General features: G+C 40.3%; 1 protein-coding gene across 8 annotated transcripts in view; it reads left to right on the forward strand.

The window, feature by feature from the left end:
- LOC126984509 (eye-specific diacylglycerol kinase-like) overlaps positions 1–14869 on the forward strand; it is a 188783-nt gene extending 173914 nt beyond the window's left edge. For 3 of the 8 annotated variants that reach the window (XM_050838238.1, XM_050838240.1, XM_050838239.1), the window contains 10 exons: positions 347–531; positions 1090–1237; positions 1882–1972; positions 2327–2471; positions 6393–6548; positions 7914–7955; positions 9085–9148; positions 9336–9493; positions 9909–10072; positions 14213–14868. In XM_050838238.1, the coding sequence (XP_050694195.1) occupies positions 347–531; positions 1090–1237; positions 1882–1972; positions 2327–2471; positions 6393–6548; positions 7914–7955; positions 9085–9148; positions 9336–9493; positions 9909–10072; positions 14213–14265 (1206 nt within the window). In that variant the 3' untranslated portion in view covers positions 14266–14868. Of the gene's footprint in view, positions 1–346; positions 532–1089; positions 1238–1881; positions 1973–2326; positions 2472–6392; positions 6549–7913; positions 7956–9084; positions 9149–9335; positions 9494–9908; positions 10073–11505; positions 11615–14212 lie in introns of all 8 variants that reach the window. The other 5 variants (XR_007736896.1, XR_007736937.1, XM_050838241.1 and 2 more) reach the window with 5 other exon arrangements.
- Positions 14870–15454: the final 585 nt, after the last annotated feature.

A 15454-nucleotide genomic window follows, 5' to 3' on the forward strand; every position in this document is an offset into this window, starting at 1 on the left:
TTATGTATCATTTTTCCTAATCATCCTAACCATAAACTTTTTCTTGCTTCCTCATTTCTTCTTGTGGTCACCTAATTGTAGTGACACGACTTGCCTGATGGGCGAGCCTCCCATAACCCAATTAGCCAGTGGGGTACCTCTTTGGCAGACTGGTAAAGGAGTGGCTCTCCCGTTACGCTGGTCGCGGGTTCGATCCCCGGCGCCGGCAAACCTTTCCTTGTCTGGATTAAGTTCTCGTGTGTTTCGTTACACGCAGTGGCCGTGTGGGAGTGTTGTAATGAGAAAAATTCTGGCATTTCATAATCTCCATGCCAGGTTTTACTAATCCATCCTTTCTCCCGTACAGCCTTTGCTCCAGGCGGGAGGGCACGGCACCACCATCTGTCAGTGCAAGCAGGCCAGAATCATCACCAAGAAGACAATCCCCATGCAAGTGGATGGTGAGGCGGCGCGCGTCAACCCAAGCATCATCGAGCTCACCCACCTCAACAAGGCATCGATGGTGACCAAGAAGAAGGCGAAGTCTGTCACGTGAGTATGGAAAGAAGGGGAGAATAGTTGAATAGAAGGATTGGAAGGACAAGCATAGGAAAGAAGAGACCGGCAAAGAAGAGGAGGAGGATGAAGAAGTTGTGGATTACTTTTATGAACATGATTTATTGCACAACCCTTAACCCGGTAGCAGCAGGGATCATGTTTCTTGATGGTCCATCTAAGCGAGAAAAATGAGACAAAATCATCATTCACACAAACCATTTCATAATATGTATCAAAGCATTTGTGATCAGTTTATACGTCATCTATTTTGGGAGGTTTATATCATGGCACAAATTTGGCCCGTCGCTGCTACACGGTAATGCCACAAATTTGGCCCGTCGCTGCTACACGGTAAAGCCACAAATTTGGCCCATCGCTGCTACATGGTAAAGCCACAAATTTGGCCCGTCGCTGCTACATGGTAAAGCCACAAATTTGGCCCATCGCTGCTACATGGTAAAGCCAAAAATATGGCTCATCACTGCTACACGGTAAAGCCACAAATTTGCCCCGTCGCTGCAACCAGGTTAACTTAATTTCTTCTATTTGCAGGATACCCCACTTGGAGCAGCTTCGCCTACAGGTGTCTCGCATCACCATGTTCGACTACGAGCAGCATCATTACGACAAGGAGAAGCTCCGCGCCAATTCCACCTCCATCGGCCTCATCATGATTGACCAAGATGCCGACCTAGAGCAGGTGAGGGGCTGGTTTTACTCTTCTTTTATTTTCAAGTTTCTCTTTACTATTTCTCATAAGTATATTGCACCTGTGATGGTATTAACCTGCGTATAGTACTGTAGTGTAGCGTTGGGGACACCTCTGCAGCTCCATATTCACCACTACTCTTCTTCTAGCTTATCCTATAAAGAAAGTAGAAATGAGAGGTTAATTTTGGGTGGAGAAGTGTCTTGATGCTACCAAAACACATAAATATACTTTTCACTGCTTGGCCATGGATACTGGTTGATGAAATTGAATCCAGATACTGTCGTTTTCTTTACATCTAAAATACATCAGCTTTCTCTTTTGTCCGTTTTTTATTTCTTTAATTCTTTACTCTACATATTTATCCATTCCACACCAAAGCTCACTTCCAGTTATATATTTTTCCTCATATTTTTCAATTATATTTTGTTCCTATCCCTGCAATCTGTCTGTGCTCGTACACCTCAATTTTTATTCGTTTTCTCACATATTATTTCACCATATCATGCCACCTAGTTCTCCATATTCTCTTTCCACCAACCTTTTGCATTATAGATATTTGAACCCTGAACATGTGAACTGTTATATGTTTAAATTCCAAATACTTTAATGACACTTAACTGTTCTCTCATCAGGTTCGCAAGCACATCAATAGAATGATGGAAGAAACCACCAACCGGAGTCGCCCCAGCAAGCCTTTGTCCGAGAGCTGGTGCTTCGTGGATTGTAAGCACCCGCCACTCACTCATGCCCTTCTGTTACTTATTACTAGATTCAATTACTAAATCCTAATTTTATATATGTAACAAATTATTCGGATCTCATTAGGAATATGCAGTACAGTTTTGATAACCTTATCATCTTCTTTAAGGATGTTACAAAACTATAAGCCATTAAACATATGGTTGTTTATAAAGAGCCATTCATACCACCATCCTGGTTGAAGTTGCCATGAGGGGACAGGGTAACAGAGATAGATAGATAAGGTTTAAGGACTGACCATCCAGGCTGAACCATAAGGTCTGTGTGCTGGTTGAGTTATCTTTCCAAATAACTGTGCTCACTTTTCCTCACCACCAGCCTGTACTGCCGAGAGGTTCTTCCGTATTGACCGGGCACAGGAACACCTTCACTATGTCACCGACATCTGCACGGAAGATCTCTTCGTGCTGGACCCAGAACTCACTGATCCCACCAACGTCGGTGGAGTAAGAGGGGATGTCAGGTGAGGAATGGAGGCAGACCGTAGGGCCACAGTGGGGAAGATGCAAGTTGGGGGATTGTAGCTTGTGAGAGAGGGGAGGCAGGATGCAACAAGGGAGTTGGAAGCTTATACGAATGTATGACTTGTAGTTATGCTTTGCCTTGTGCTCTAAAACTGATACGATGTTAAAAAAAAATCTAATTGATTCCCACAATATGGAGAAGGGTAGAGAAAGATTTACATGTACAGACCACACAGACTCTATGGTCCAGACTAGGTGGTCTGCTCTAAACCAGTGAAATTGCATCAAATGGCTGCCAAAATGTTAATTCTGGACTGGACCACGGCGGATGCACCCATTTTACTTTATCACAGAGAAGCAGGCCTCTTCTTCACTGCTGGTCCTGTTAAATTCCCACCAATCACAGCACAGGTGAATGGAAGAGTGTGTTAGACAGAATTTGTGAACTAAGGTTGAGTTTTTCATTAACTTTGAAGGCAATCTTCCATTAAATCCTTTAACTGACAGTCAGAATGGGTGTCATGTCACTGGGTTTCTGGCAGTATTGTTGTGAGAATGCATTTCATCCATGGCAGCAGTGCGTGAATGCTAGCCCTGCTCATTTATAAGGAAATGAAGTTCTAATGAGAATGGAAAGAAATTTGTCCCTTAGATTTAAACAGGCCTGGGAACTCTGAGCCAGCCTCCAGAAAGTTTTATCCTTCCACAAGCATTCTCATTCAAAATAACTAGTATGTTATGAATTCACCAGAAAATATTTTACTGTATAAAGCAGTTTAGGTGTTTACATTTTTATTTCCTTTTCACCATCTTAAAGTAATGTGAAATACTACAAGTAAGCGTTCATATAAGCTTCTGCCCCCTGGTTTACCTTTAAGAGTCACATTCTGTTGTGTTTCACGATAAAGAGCGTTGCGTTACGTTAGTTCCAAAGCCAACAGGTGAGTTTAGCCTTGTAAAACTACAACTACTTTGCATGTTATTTTTCTAAGAAATTTTCACAGTAATCTAGTGAATGTTATTTTACTCCTGCAAGGCTTAGAAGAATGTACATTTGTAATTGCAGTATATATTGTCTTTAACATTGATCTGTCTATCCCCCTAAAAGTTGTTTTCATGCATTGTCACTACTGATTTCTTTGTACTGATTTTACCATAATTTTATTAATGACTCCCTTTTGACCCCTTCTTCTTCTGTTTTTGTCTCCCATCTTTCCCCTTGAAGATTTTGATTAGCGAAGGTTTCTCATCTTGTAGAGTTGAGCGTCAGTACCCCACAATTTGTCATTTCCCAGGTATAATTTGCTCACTCACCTTTTACTTGTCAATTCTTATTACTCCCTATACTTAACCTTGACAGTATTACAATTTCTGTACTGGAACTTTCTCACTGCCACAACCAGCACCACTACTACCACCTCCACCTCTACCACCACCAACAAGAGTGCTGCATAAAACTCACATTCATGATAAACCAAAACAACTGCATATCACATTTATACATTTATCAGTTATTACTGCCATTGCTGCTAACAAGTCTAACACCCCAACAAAACAAAAGTAACTGCTAACTTCCGACACTACAATTACTACTACTACTACTACTACTACTACTACTAGTACTACTGCTACTACTACTATAGTCTGTTCACTTAAGCTAGATTCCTGGGCGCCTAGGCAGGTTGGAAAGCTTGCAGCTGATTGGCTGCTCCGCTCTCCCGCTAACACTCATGTCGGACCACATCTTGCATGTTCGAGTGAGACATGTTTCTTTATTATATGCCATAGCTCAACTCATATACGAGCTAGCCAGTTTTGGTTGACACCATCAGACTCAGCAGTGACTGTAGAATCAAGATGTATTGTAAAAACTCGACAAAGCAAAACAACTGTTGAAAACAGTGAGCATAAGTAAAACATGTTATAAACATTTTTTTAACATCTTCACAGTTCATCTCATCGTAATACCATTTTCTTATTTGTTTTGTCGAGTTTTTACAATACATCTTGATTCTACAGTCACTGCTGAGTCTGATGGTGTCAACCAAAACTGGCTAGCTCGTATATGAGTTGAGCTATGGCATATAATAAAGAAACATGTCTCACTCGAGCATGCAAGATGTGGTCCGACATAAGTGTTAGCGGGAAAGCGGAGCAGCCAATCAGCTGCAAGCTTTCCAACCTGCCTAGGCGCCCAGGAATCTAGCTTAAGTGAACAGACTATACTACTACTACTACTACTACTAGTCTACTACTACTACTACTACCACCACTACTACTAGGCCTACTACTACTACTACTACCAGTGCTACTGCTACTACTATTACTACCACTACTAATAACATTACTCCAACAGCTGCTGCTACAACAACAACTATTACTATTACTATTTTTTATGCTACTACTACTACTACTACTACTACTACTACTACTACTACTACAATTACTACTACTACTACTATTATTATTTCTACTTCCACCTTCACCACCACACTATCATGTAACTGCAGTTTCTAGCCTCAAACACCACTTTTATATTACAAAATTACACACACACACACACGCACACACACACACACACACACACACACACACACACACACACACATGGATGTAGCTCAGTGGGTACACCCTTTGCCTGTCACTCGGTAGGTGGAGATCCGAGTTGCGCTCAGGCCACTAAGGGTGTTTCGCTGACAGAGGCAGTTACTGTCCCCCCTTGAGCAATGAGGAGGGGGTATAGTGTGTGAGGTCCCCGCTGTACCCAATGATCGGTCCTACGAACTCAAAAGAGAGCTTTTTCCAGGAGGGTACTGGCTGGTGGTCACAAGTCCAGCATGTGATCAGACCGTGGGTGAATAACATTACATATGCATGGCATACACACTCACACACAGTTCCATACTGACGTCTTTTAGGAGGGAAGAGAAATAGTACCAATTGGCGATGAAAGAAATGGTGATGATTGACGGAGATGACCTGTTTATATGGGATACTAGAAATACAAGAGGTCATAGAAAGAAATTAAGGAAACAAGTGGCCTAAGTGATGTCAAGACACACAACTGTCTTCATGAATGCATCAACACCAGGAAATACATCAAAAATGATATAGCTCAAGCCAAAAACATTCATGAATTTAAAGCTAGACTTGATTAAGTTATTGGAAAAGGGACCCCACGAGAGGAACTCACTTCCTGTATATCAAAATTTGGTAAATGCACAGGAATTTCAAAAGATGTGGCTCAGCCAGCTTGACTCAACATAGTACAGCACACACTCATTCATGCACACACACACACACACACACACACACACACACACACACACACAGGCACACGCACATGCACACACACACATAGGCACACACACACACACACCGTTGGGCATCCCACCATCAGGGCATTCCAAGCAGGCAAGTACACACTCAGTGAATCACGGGCCTGGACTTAAAGGCTGTGTTATGCAGCCTCATTGCAGCACTCGGAATATTAACTCAACTTGTTTCACTGCAGCACATTATGTAGAATAGACAAATTCTGTCATTCTATCTACCTTGGATGCAGTAACTTCTAACATTCCTTAAGCATTATCCTTCTGCAATCTTTAAATTAATCTTGTAATTTCATACATATTTTTGTCAATCATCACACATTCTCTGCTATGAAACAAACATGTGAAGGAAACGCACTCAGCATTATCTCATGTAATGATGAAATTTAGTATTGAAAGACACTTCAGTTTACATAGTGTCTGTGGCAGAGCCACATATTATGCATTGAGCCCATGCCACCGAGTGAGTGCCTTGCCTGTCCTTTGGTGCCCTGAAACCCGGACTGTCCAAGGGACCTGTAAACCCCCTGGTAAAGAAATATGTCGGCCCGGTAATTATGACCTTATGGTGATGGCTGGGCTCTGCAGCGTGGACAACGACATTGACCACAGTGAGCGGCTCGCTATGGTAAGCGACAGTGACTCAGGAGTGGGTGGGAACGAAGCCGACCACAGGATCCCGCCCTCGGCCCTCACCACACGCCAGGACTCCTCCGATGCAGGAGAGGAGGAGGTGGCCCACAGGTAAATAGGGAAATGCCCCCCTAGGAAAGGTGTGTTCTGGCAGCCTGCAGGGAGGGGAGGAGGAGGGAGGCACTGTGTTGCCCTAACCTTGGTAATCATGTGTGGGGCTGGTGTTGGCATTGGCTTGAGGTGTTGTCTTCCTAACCAACCTAGATAAGAACCTTGAGGGAGAGAAGGTCCCAGGAGCCACAGATCTCCATGACACAAGCTATTTACTGAATGACAAACCTGAAAACCCTGCAAGTTAGAGTTTTGATGAAGTTTTAACTCATTAGTGCATGTGTTATAAGTACCCTTGTGGATTTTGTTGAGGACCTAAAAGTATTCAGTAAATAGCCAAAGCATGTGGATTTTCATTAGTATTTTATTGCTGATGTTTTATACTGACAAAAATGTTTTTCTTTTCAGCTGAGCCAAATAAATGTTCATAAATGTTTACCATAAAACATTTCTAATTGGTATGATTAGTATATCAGTTACATAATTAGTACCATTATGTCAGCTGCCTGAGAGGATGCTGTAATGTTGAGAATCTAATGAATATTATAAAATTCTAAATTAATAAATACAAATATCTATGTCAGCTTTGTAATGTGGTGAAATATTACTGAAAATCTATTAAACATTATGGAACAAAAAGAGTACACATTTTTTTCTGTTCTCCAATTTCCTTTTAACTTCACTATTTTTATGTTGTCTAATGTCAGCAGCTGTTGTAGTTGAAGAACTTAGTCCTTTAGTAGTAATAGGTAATATTGCCCTGAAACTTATCACATTTTGTATTTTTAAATTTACTATTTGGTCACTTGCCAAAGATTTATCTTTTTTTTGTGTGTGTGTGTCAGTGATCTCACCAATAGGTTCTTATACACCTCAATGTGATGCACTGAGAGTCCAGTGCTTCGGATGACCTTCTTATGCACACAAAATTCATGTTTATAAGTTTAGAAGTTTTATTTAGTTATAATGATGGCAACACCATCTTTTAAGTAACTCTGTAATCACTCAATACGTAGCAGTACCTCGTGCACGTGAGTAGTGTTATATCATGGACATGAGGGACCAGGCCGTGATTGGATTGATAGCTGACTGCATGAGGAAGACTCCTGAGTGTTGATTACTCCGTACGATAGAAAATGCATGTCCCAAAATCTTACCAAACATAGGGTTAACTGAGGCCAGAACTTCACATACTGATAGAGGTGGTCAAGGTAAAGGCAGGCATGACTCTCCAAGGCAGGTCAAGGAGAGGTTGTATTTATCTCTCCTTTGCAGCTCTTTATTCTCATACACACTTTGTCCATACTGTGAGCAACATGATTTTTTCCTCTGCTGATTCATTTTTCTTTTCTTTCCCTCCTTCAGCTTGCATGATCGTGTCTTTGGTCCAGAGTACTTCCCTCCCAGGTATTTCTTGTCCTGTTATTCCTGTTGTCTGTCTGCCTTAGAGTGACCATGCAGCTTCTGTTCAGCACACTGTTGTAGCCTTCATTCAGCTTTAAGCATGATGAAAGCATTGAAATCATTAGTTTGTTAAAGATACTGACTACTTTAAATCACAGAATATCTTTGAGAAAACAAATACAATAAAAGTTCCTATCATTAATTAGTATTTGATATATTCAGTCACCTTTGTGGGGTTTTTTAAGTTTCATGAACAAAAGTAATTGAGCTTTATAAATATTTGATATATGGAAAAAAAGAAAGGGATGAACAGTCTTGAACAGTGGTGTTGGTCAGTCTTCAGTGTCTGTGTACATGTCTGCCTGTCTGTCTTTGCATGTTATTGGCCTTTCCACCCACCCTAATTTAACCACAGGCATCCCGTTTTACCCTAATAATGAATGAAAAGAGAATTGTCACAAACAGCTGATTTGACAAAAAGGCATAACCTACCATAACATTTGGATTAAACTTTTCTGTTTTGTGCAGCCACCAGTAGTCATCCTTTATTTGCACAAATACGTACAAGATAAAGTTACCGGCCTCATTCAGTTACTCCTTTAAATGACACTCATCAACTCAAAAAGATTACCCAATAAATAATTTGTCAAATATTTCCTCCAGTAAGTCAGTGGCAACACCTGAGTCTCGTCATCTTACTAAATTTCTGGCAGGGTGTTCACTGGGTTATGCTGTTTGTTGTAAAGGCTTGATTAGTTTCCATCAGGATTAACAGTTTGTGTTGTGTTTAAAATATATATGTAGTAATAATGTATCATATCATATTAAGTACACTACATATAAGAACTCAACACCCACCCTGTCTGGTGTAGGGAAAGAATTTTGTATGATTATGTATGATGCTGTTATGAGATGGCTTGCAGTATAGTCATGTTCTTTGTTTCTGAAATAATATGGCCTTTTATGACATCAGTTACCAAGCTAATACCAAATACATTCACTCCATATCACATTAAGCAAGCCCAGGCCAAAAAGACATGAATTACAGAGAAGGAGAACCTTTTGTAAATTCCTTGTTTTCCAAGTGTAGTCGTCATTGGCTCCTATACTATTATTTTTCTCTCCTCAACAGTCACCTGCTAGAAAAGAACTCAGACGGAATCATCAAGGCAGCCAAGCAAGGAGACCTGAAGATGGTGAGTGAGATAACACAAGGGGAAGTTTCTGAAGGGAACAAAAAGATAAATAATTATTCATCCTGATCACAACATTAACAATTTTCCTTTCATTTTCTCTTCACCAGGATAAGCCTCATCAAATCATCCTTTCTCTCCTCCCCTTACCATTGCTTATCTCACTGTTTACCACTCCTCTCTCCCCTAGCTGAAGGACCTCCACTCCCAGGGCTACTCACTTCTCTCCATTGATTCGCATGGACAAACTGCACTACATTTTGGAGCAAGACACGGCTTCAAGGACATTGTGCGCTACCTCATAGCCTCGGCTCCAGCATCCATCCTTGACATGGTGGACAATGAGAGGTATTGTCTCCACTCTATTCATGGCTTACATATTACAGTGGACTCTTGAGTATAGCAGAGCCTAACAAGCACCATAAAGTTGCCCAAAAGCATCAAATGGATGGGAAATGTTATAATTGGTTCCACAGTTCCACAAGTCAGATAAAATCAGGCTCAAAAAGATCAAAGCAAAAATTAGGCAATAAATAAGATAGTACATGTGTGGAAAAAAGTTAGGAGTCTTCTTGGTAAATTTGACTGAAAAATTCAAATAGAAGTTATATTTATGAATGAAAAAGTCAGATGGAACTAAGATATATTTTCAGGAGCCCTTGTGTAGGCTGACTAGCCTCATGGACTTCATACATCCTTGTGTTAGACATAGCAACACATTCATGTAAAAAACTTTTACTCACTCACTTGTTACTCACCCCAGGGGACAGACAGCGCTGCACCAGGCTGCCCAGAACCGTCGGCGCACTGTCTGCTGCATGCTGGTTGCGGCTGGTGCCTCCCTCACCATAAGGGACTTGCAGGGCAACACACCGCGAGCACTAGCACAGCATGCAGATGACCAGGAACTTGCTGCATACTTGGAGAGTAAGTGCCAGCTGCTTGGAATGGGTGCCACCCTGGCAGACGTGGAGACTCAGGCTCCGCTGCCATGCCACACCTCTTACTCCCACTCCTTGAGAGGCTCACGCCACCATGCACTCACCAAGCGACTCCGCGTGGAGAGACTCATATAGTGCGATGCCCTGGGTACTGTTGGCCCTCGCTCGGTGTTTGTGCCTCATGTGCCTCCCATCCATTATCTCCTGTGGGTTATGTGTGAGCCCTGGCCCTTAGCACACTTAGAGGGAGGTCACTCCTGAGGCCATCTCACTCAAAGCTCACTGGAGACAAAGTGAGTCCAGCATGTGACAGTAAGATGCTGAGCAAGGGCCCGCTGTATGTACGTGTATATATATTTTTTCACTTTGATGCACACTTGTAATTGAGGCTACAGTTTTTAAGCCACATTTAATTCAAGGTTAAGTTAAATTTTTGGAGTTTTGAGAAACATTTTTTTGCAACTTGCTGAGCTCCTGGTGCACTTGGATGGTATTTGGGAAGCTCACTCACCCCAACCTTCCCTCCTTCATTCTGCAGGCAAGCCCTTTGGCTGCCAAACGATGCCTCACATTGCCGTGCAGCTGGGCTGGGCAAAAAGGCTCTATTTTTGCTTTGGAGAAAACTGTCAGTTTAGCAAGATTTTTGAGTCCAGTATCACATACACCTCTGGAGGACCATTGACACTCCATGGAGGTGGTCATGAGTGCTGAGTCCAGTGTCACGTGCACCGTCCTTGTGTGGGAGCTTCTTGGACACAAGTTTTGGACTAATATTTTTGTTAAGGACAAGAGGCCTTTCTTAGTTTATAAATACTACTGTTTTTAGGCAAATTGTTAAGTGTTGTCTTCCATAAGTGCCCCTGAAGTCTTGCGTTACTTGATGGAGACCATTGAGGAAAGTAGAGGCGTGTTGTATAGCGGAGGAACCACCGGCGGCCCGAGACACGAAGCTGCAGTGACCTCACACAACACCAGACGTGCATGCTTGTGTGGTGACCCTGCTTGAGTACCACTGGAATGCCAATAGCCTTCTGATAAATGCAACTAACTTAAGATTACAAGTTAATTAAAAATGAGAACATATAACTAGGGTGATTGATTGATGGATTAATTGCCTTTGTAACTAAACAGGCCAACGTTTTGCAATGTTCTGTCTTGTAGTTAGATAAATTATTAATCTCTCTATATACATATGTAAACAGTGCACTCATTGCAGTCTCATCAGTGGCTAAGAGAAGTCAGGTGACACTTCTCTCTCGCCCCTAGTGTGGCCTAGGCTACCACCTTGCCATCTCTCAGTGCCACTTTGCAAGGAAGATGGAGACACTTTTACAATTGATATGAATTACAACATACTATTGCTACTACCATTACAATATGTAATTTTTTGTGGATTCCATTATTTTATTGTTTTTTCAGGCCAAGAGAAATTCACCCAACCCAACAATTGTAATCACAATTTCGTTGACTAAGCTAAACGACCCATAACATCCAAAGCTAAAAAAGGCAAACACTTCGCTAGGTAACGGTGGGTGTGGGCAGAAGTTTGTTGACTAAGGACTGTAGCGAAGCAGCTAGACACATTGTACATGAATCACATTTTGCACCGTATAAAAAGCTTTGTCAATTTAGTTGATAAATAATTTTATAGTTGTAAACATATATATTAGCTATAAATTTATTGTGCACTTCCCACCCTGTGATTTTAAAGAAAGTTGTTTGTATAAAGTATATAATAGCTATAATCTTTTGGTAATAATAGCTTTTGGTGGCATATAGAAAAAAACATTCTTGTATCTGCCAGTGGTGAATATTTATCATTCATCAGAGTAGCTTATCAGTTTGACACTGCTAGAGTTAACTACGTGCTGTGACAGGAAACTTGGCCCATAACTTTGAGATATAATACCATTGTTCAATGAGTCCAGGCTTAGCAGCACACATAGAGCACCTTGCCCAGGCTCACCATGCAGTCACGTTGTACACACGTGATTAATTTCAGTGAGAGGGAGGCAACGTTTCCAACAGAGTAATAGAGTCTGTTTTGGGAATTTTGTATTATGTCTGAGGTGCTGATTTTCAATCAGGAGTGAATGCAATAACTTTTGAATGGAAGGAAATAAGTTAAACTTTAGAGAATAAGATTTATTATACTTTTGGACTGAATGAAAGCGTGATAGTGTTGATTCTTTTCTGGTCGCAAATTAAAATGCAAATCAGCAGTTTTGGAAACACTTTCCACCATTTTAAATGAATGGTACTCATTCTTTTGTGACAGTGAGCACTTCAGTATACAAGTCACTGGCTTACCAGGACAAGATGTCAACTGCATATCTTGATTTACTAATTAAAGATTTCATGTTTTGGGAATATTCAAGTAAAGTAGAAAGATATAACTTACATCTTTTGAAAAAAATAGTAAAAGTACGTGACTGCAAAGTACCTCTAGTTCTTGGCTGAAGAAGAACACAATGGTGAGAGGGCAATGTGTTCTTGTAGGTGCAGGTAAAGCAACCGCAGTGACGGTGCGTTGAAGTGCAGAGGGTCTTATATAATACTTCAGTTTGTTTTTTGCTGTCTGAGGTGCAGTGGAATGCTATAGTTTGAAGGGAATGAATAGTTTGTGGAATGTCGGCCCAACATTGTGCTATTTTTATATGCGTGACATGCGCTAACAAGCCCTGTGTGTTTCAAGATTGAGATTGAGATTTTTAGTTTACTGAATTTCACCTTCCACTAGAAAGGCTGATATTTTGCCTGATTTATTAGTGTCTTCAAGACTCCTCTGCAAAGTACTTTTGAATCACATTGAACTGTAGGCTCTTTTTTGTGTGCTTAAGAAAGGTGGCACATGTAAAATTAGCATGTAAAGCACACACCACTCATTCACTAATTTAGCTTAAGCAAGCCACATGTCAGCTTGCAATTATTATCAGGAATTAGCATTTTTGTGGCAGGGTAATGCAAGAAAGTGTGTGTGTGTGTGTGTGTGTGTGTGTGTGTGTGTGTGTGTGTGTGTGTGTGTGTGTGTGTGTGTGTGTTAGCCTACCTATAAAAGAGCACTCTGCACTCTGCACCAACAACTCATTGAAAGTTTTCTAACATTTGCAAAGGGGCCAAGGTGTATAGAGTCACAGCACTGTATTTTATAAGCAAGATGATGTTTTGGATGGGAAGGGGAACACTTGGGCCCACTGAAAAGAAAATAGTTTCACAGTCAGTATAAAGATCATGCTTTTTTTCACTTTGGGGTCAGAGGCCTGTCCAAAACATATTGATAGTATTGTGTAGGTAGTGTTCCAACAAAGTGGATTACACATCACCTCGCTGTTTCTTGCACGCTCTATGGCAAGGATTCTGCTCTGGCTCTGTTCTGTACGTATGAACCATCGCTGAAGTTACCCCTTATTTTCCTATTAAGCATTTTTAGGCAGTTACACCCCCCTTATCTTTTTTTTTTTTTTTTTTTTTTTTTTTTTTAATACAATTTATAACCATTTCTCCTCCTCCTCCTCCTCCTCCTCCTCCCCACACTACTACTACTTCTGAAACTTTTACTATTACTGCAACTTCTACTATTACTGCAACTTCTACTACTACTGCAACTACTACTACTACTACCAGTAATCTTTCTGCCTTAATTTTTTATTTAATTCATTCACTCAAGAAAGTACCTTTTTTGTCCTACCAAATACATGCTTTGTATCTTTTCTGTAGTAAGTAGTTAACTTCAGTAGAGCCATTTAAAGCCTTAAATATATCAAGACCACTAAAAACACTGATCTCTACCTTCCTCCCCTAACTTGCATGTATTTGTGAATATACAAGCTGAACTTTAATATGCTGTGAAAATTTCAAATTGCATGAATTTTCCTAGATTTAGGTCAATTGTTAAGTCATTACCATGTCTGCTAAGATGCTTAAAAAATAAAAGATTGGCTTTTCATTGCTTATGACATGCATTAGTTACTTTCCTCAGTCATGCCAAATGTATTCAATGCAATCACTGTGCTGCTTTTGTGCTTGTTTTCTAGAATTCAAATGTTCAACAGCTATCATAAAAAAAAACTAACACCCTTGAACATCTTTCCATGGGCAGAGTATCATGATATTTATTCTTTTTCAGGCCAGGAGCAGTTTCAAAACATGGTACACGAGGACCTTGAGACCACAGTATGATGGAGGCTGATCCTGGCCCCCCCCCCCCATGTCTCCTTTCACCTCACCCTCTACCCAAGGAGGGGCCACTCACTCCAGCGGCCAGCAGCCAACAGTATCAGGGTGTGCTGGCCCAGGGATACAGTGCAAAAGGGGAAACAGAAATCCCTCAAATTTCTCTAACGTGGCAGTGGGATGATGTGAGTACATTCATCTCTAGTCAGCCTCAAGAGCTCCGGCTAAAGCTTCTAAAACATACGAGTGAAGTTGAGGGGAGAGTGTGGCCTTGGGAGTACAAGGGTCTGGCAACTGTCCTACATGGGGAGAGTTTGTTGTAGTTGTGGATTGAAAATGTTGAACCTCAAAGACTGATTGGCCGCTGGTCTTCCACTGTGAACGACTTTTGGACAGTGAACTGAAGTAGACCGGGCTGCCACCCTAAGTCATTCCAGTCAAATTTAAGATATTTAATGTGTCTGTGTATTGTGTGTGTAGAATTTTTGAAGCCCTTATATCTTTAGTATTTAATACCCATAATCAGCATACAGTAATGTTCCCCTCCTCCCATAAGCTTAGTGTCCTTTTGTGCTTCAAATTCTATGCTATAAAAAAAAAAATATATAAATATTATATATATATATATATATATATATATATATATATATATATATATATATATATATATATATATATATATATATATATATATATATATATATATATATATATATATATATATATATATATATATATATATATATATATATATATATATATATATATATATATATATATATATATATATATATATATATATATATATATATATATATATATATATATATATATATATATATATATATATATATATATATATATATATATATACGAATCTTTTTTAAGGGTAATATATCTCATTGAATTTCAGAAGTTTATGTACTTTAATATTGTTGTTTTCTCAAAGTTTCTTTTCTCTTGTACGGCATCAGTAGTTAGTTGTGTGCAGTTTGGACATATCAGTATCAGTATCCTAGTATTGTAGCTTCTGGTTTCCTCCTCACCATTAGTTTCTGGGTCAGCATGGAAGGGCAGCCAGTCCTGTGTGGTATGAGGAAGATTTGCAGTGAAAAGGAAGGAAGGAGGAATGGAAAAACAAAGAGATAGATTGGCAGGAAAGGTTTTGAATGGAGGTCAAGGATATTTAGGGATG

Source organism: Eriocheir sinensis, chromosome 5 (genome assembly GCF_024679095.1).
Source record: "Eriocheir sinensis breed Jianghai 21 chromosome 5, ASM2467909v1, whole genome shotgun sequence".
NCBI lineage: Eukaryota > Metazoa > Arthropoda > Malacostraca > Decapoda > Varunidae > Eriocheir > Eriocheir sinensis.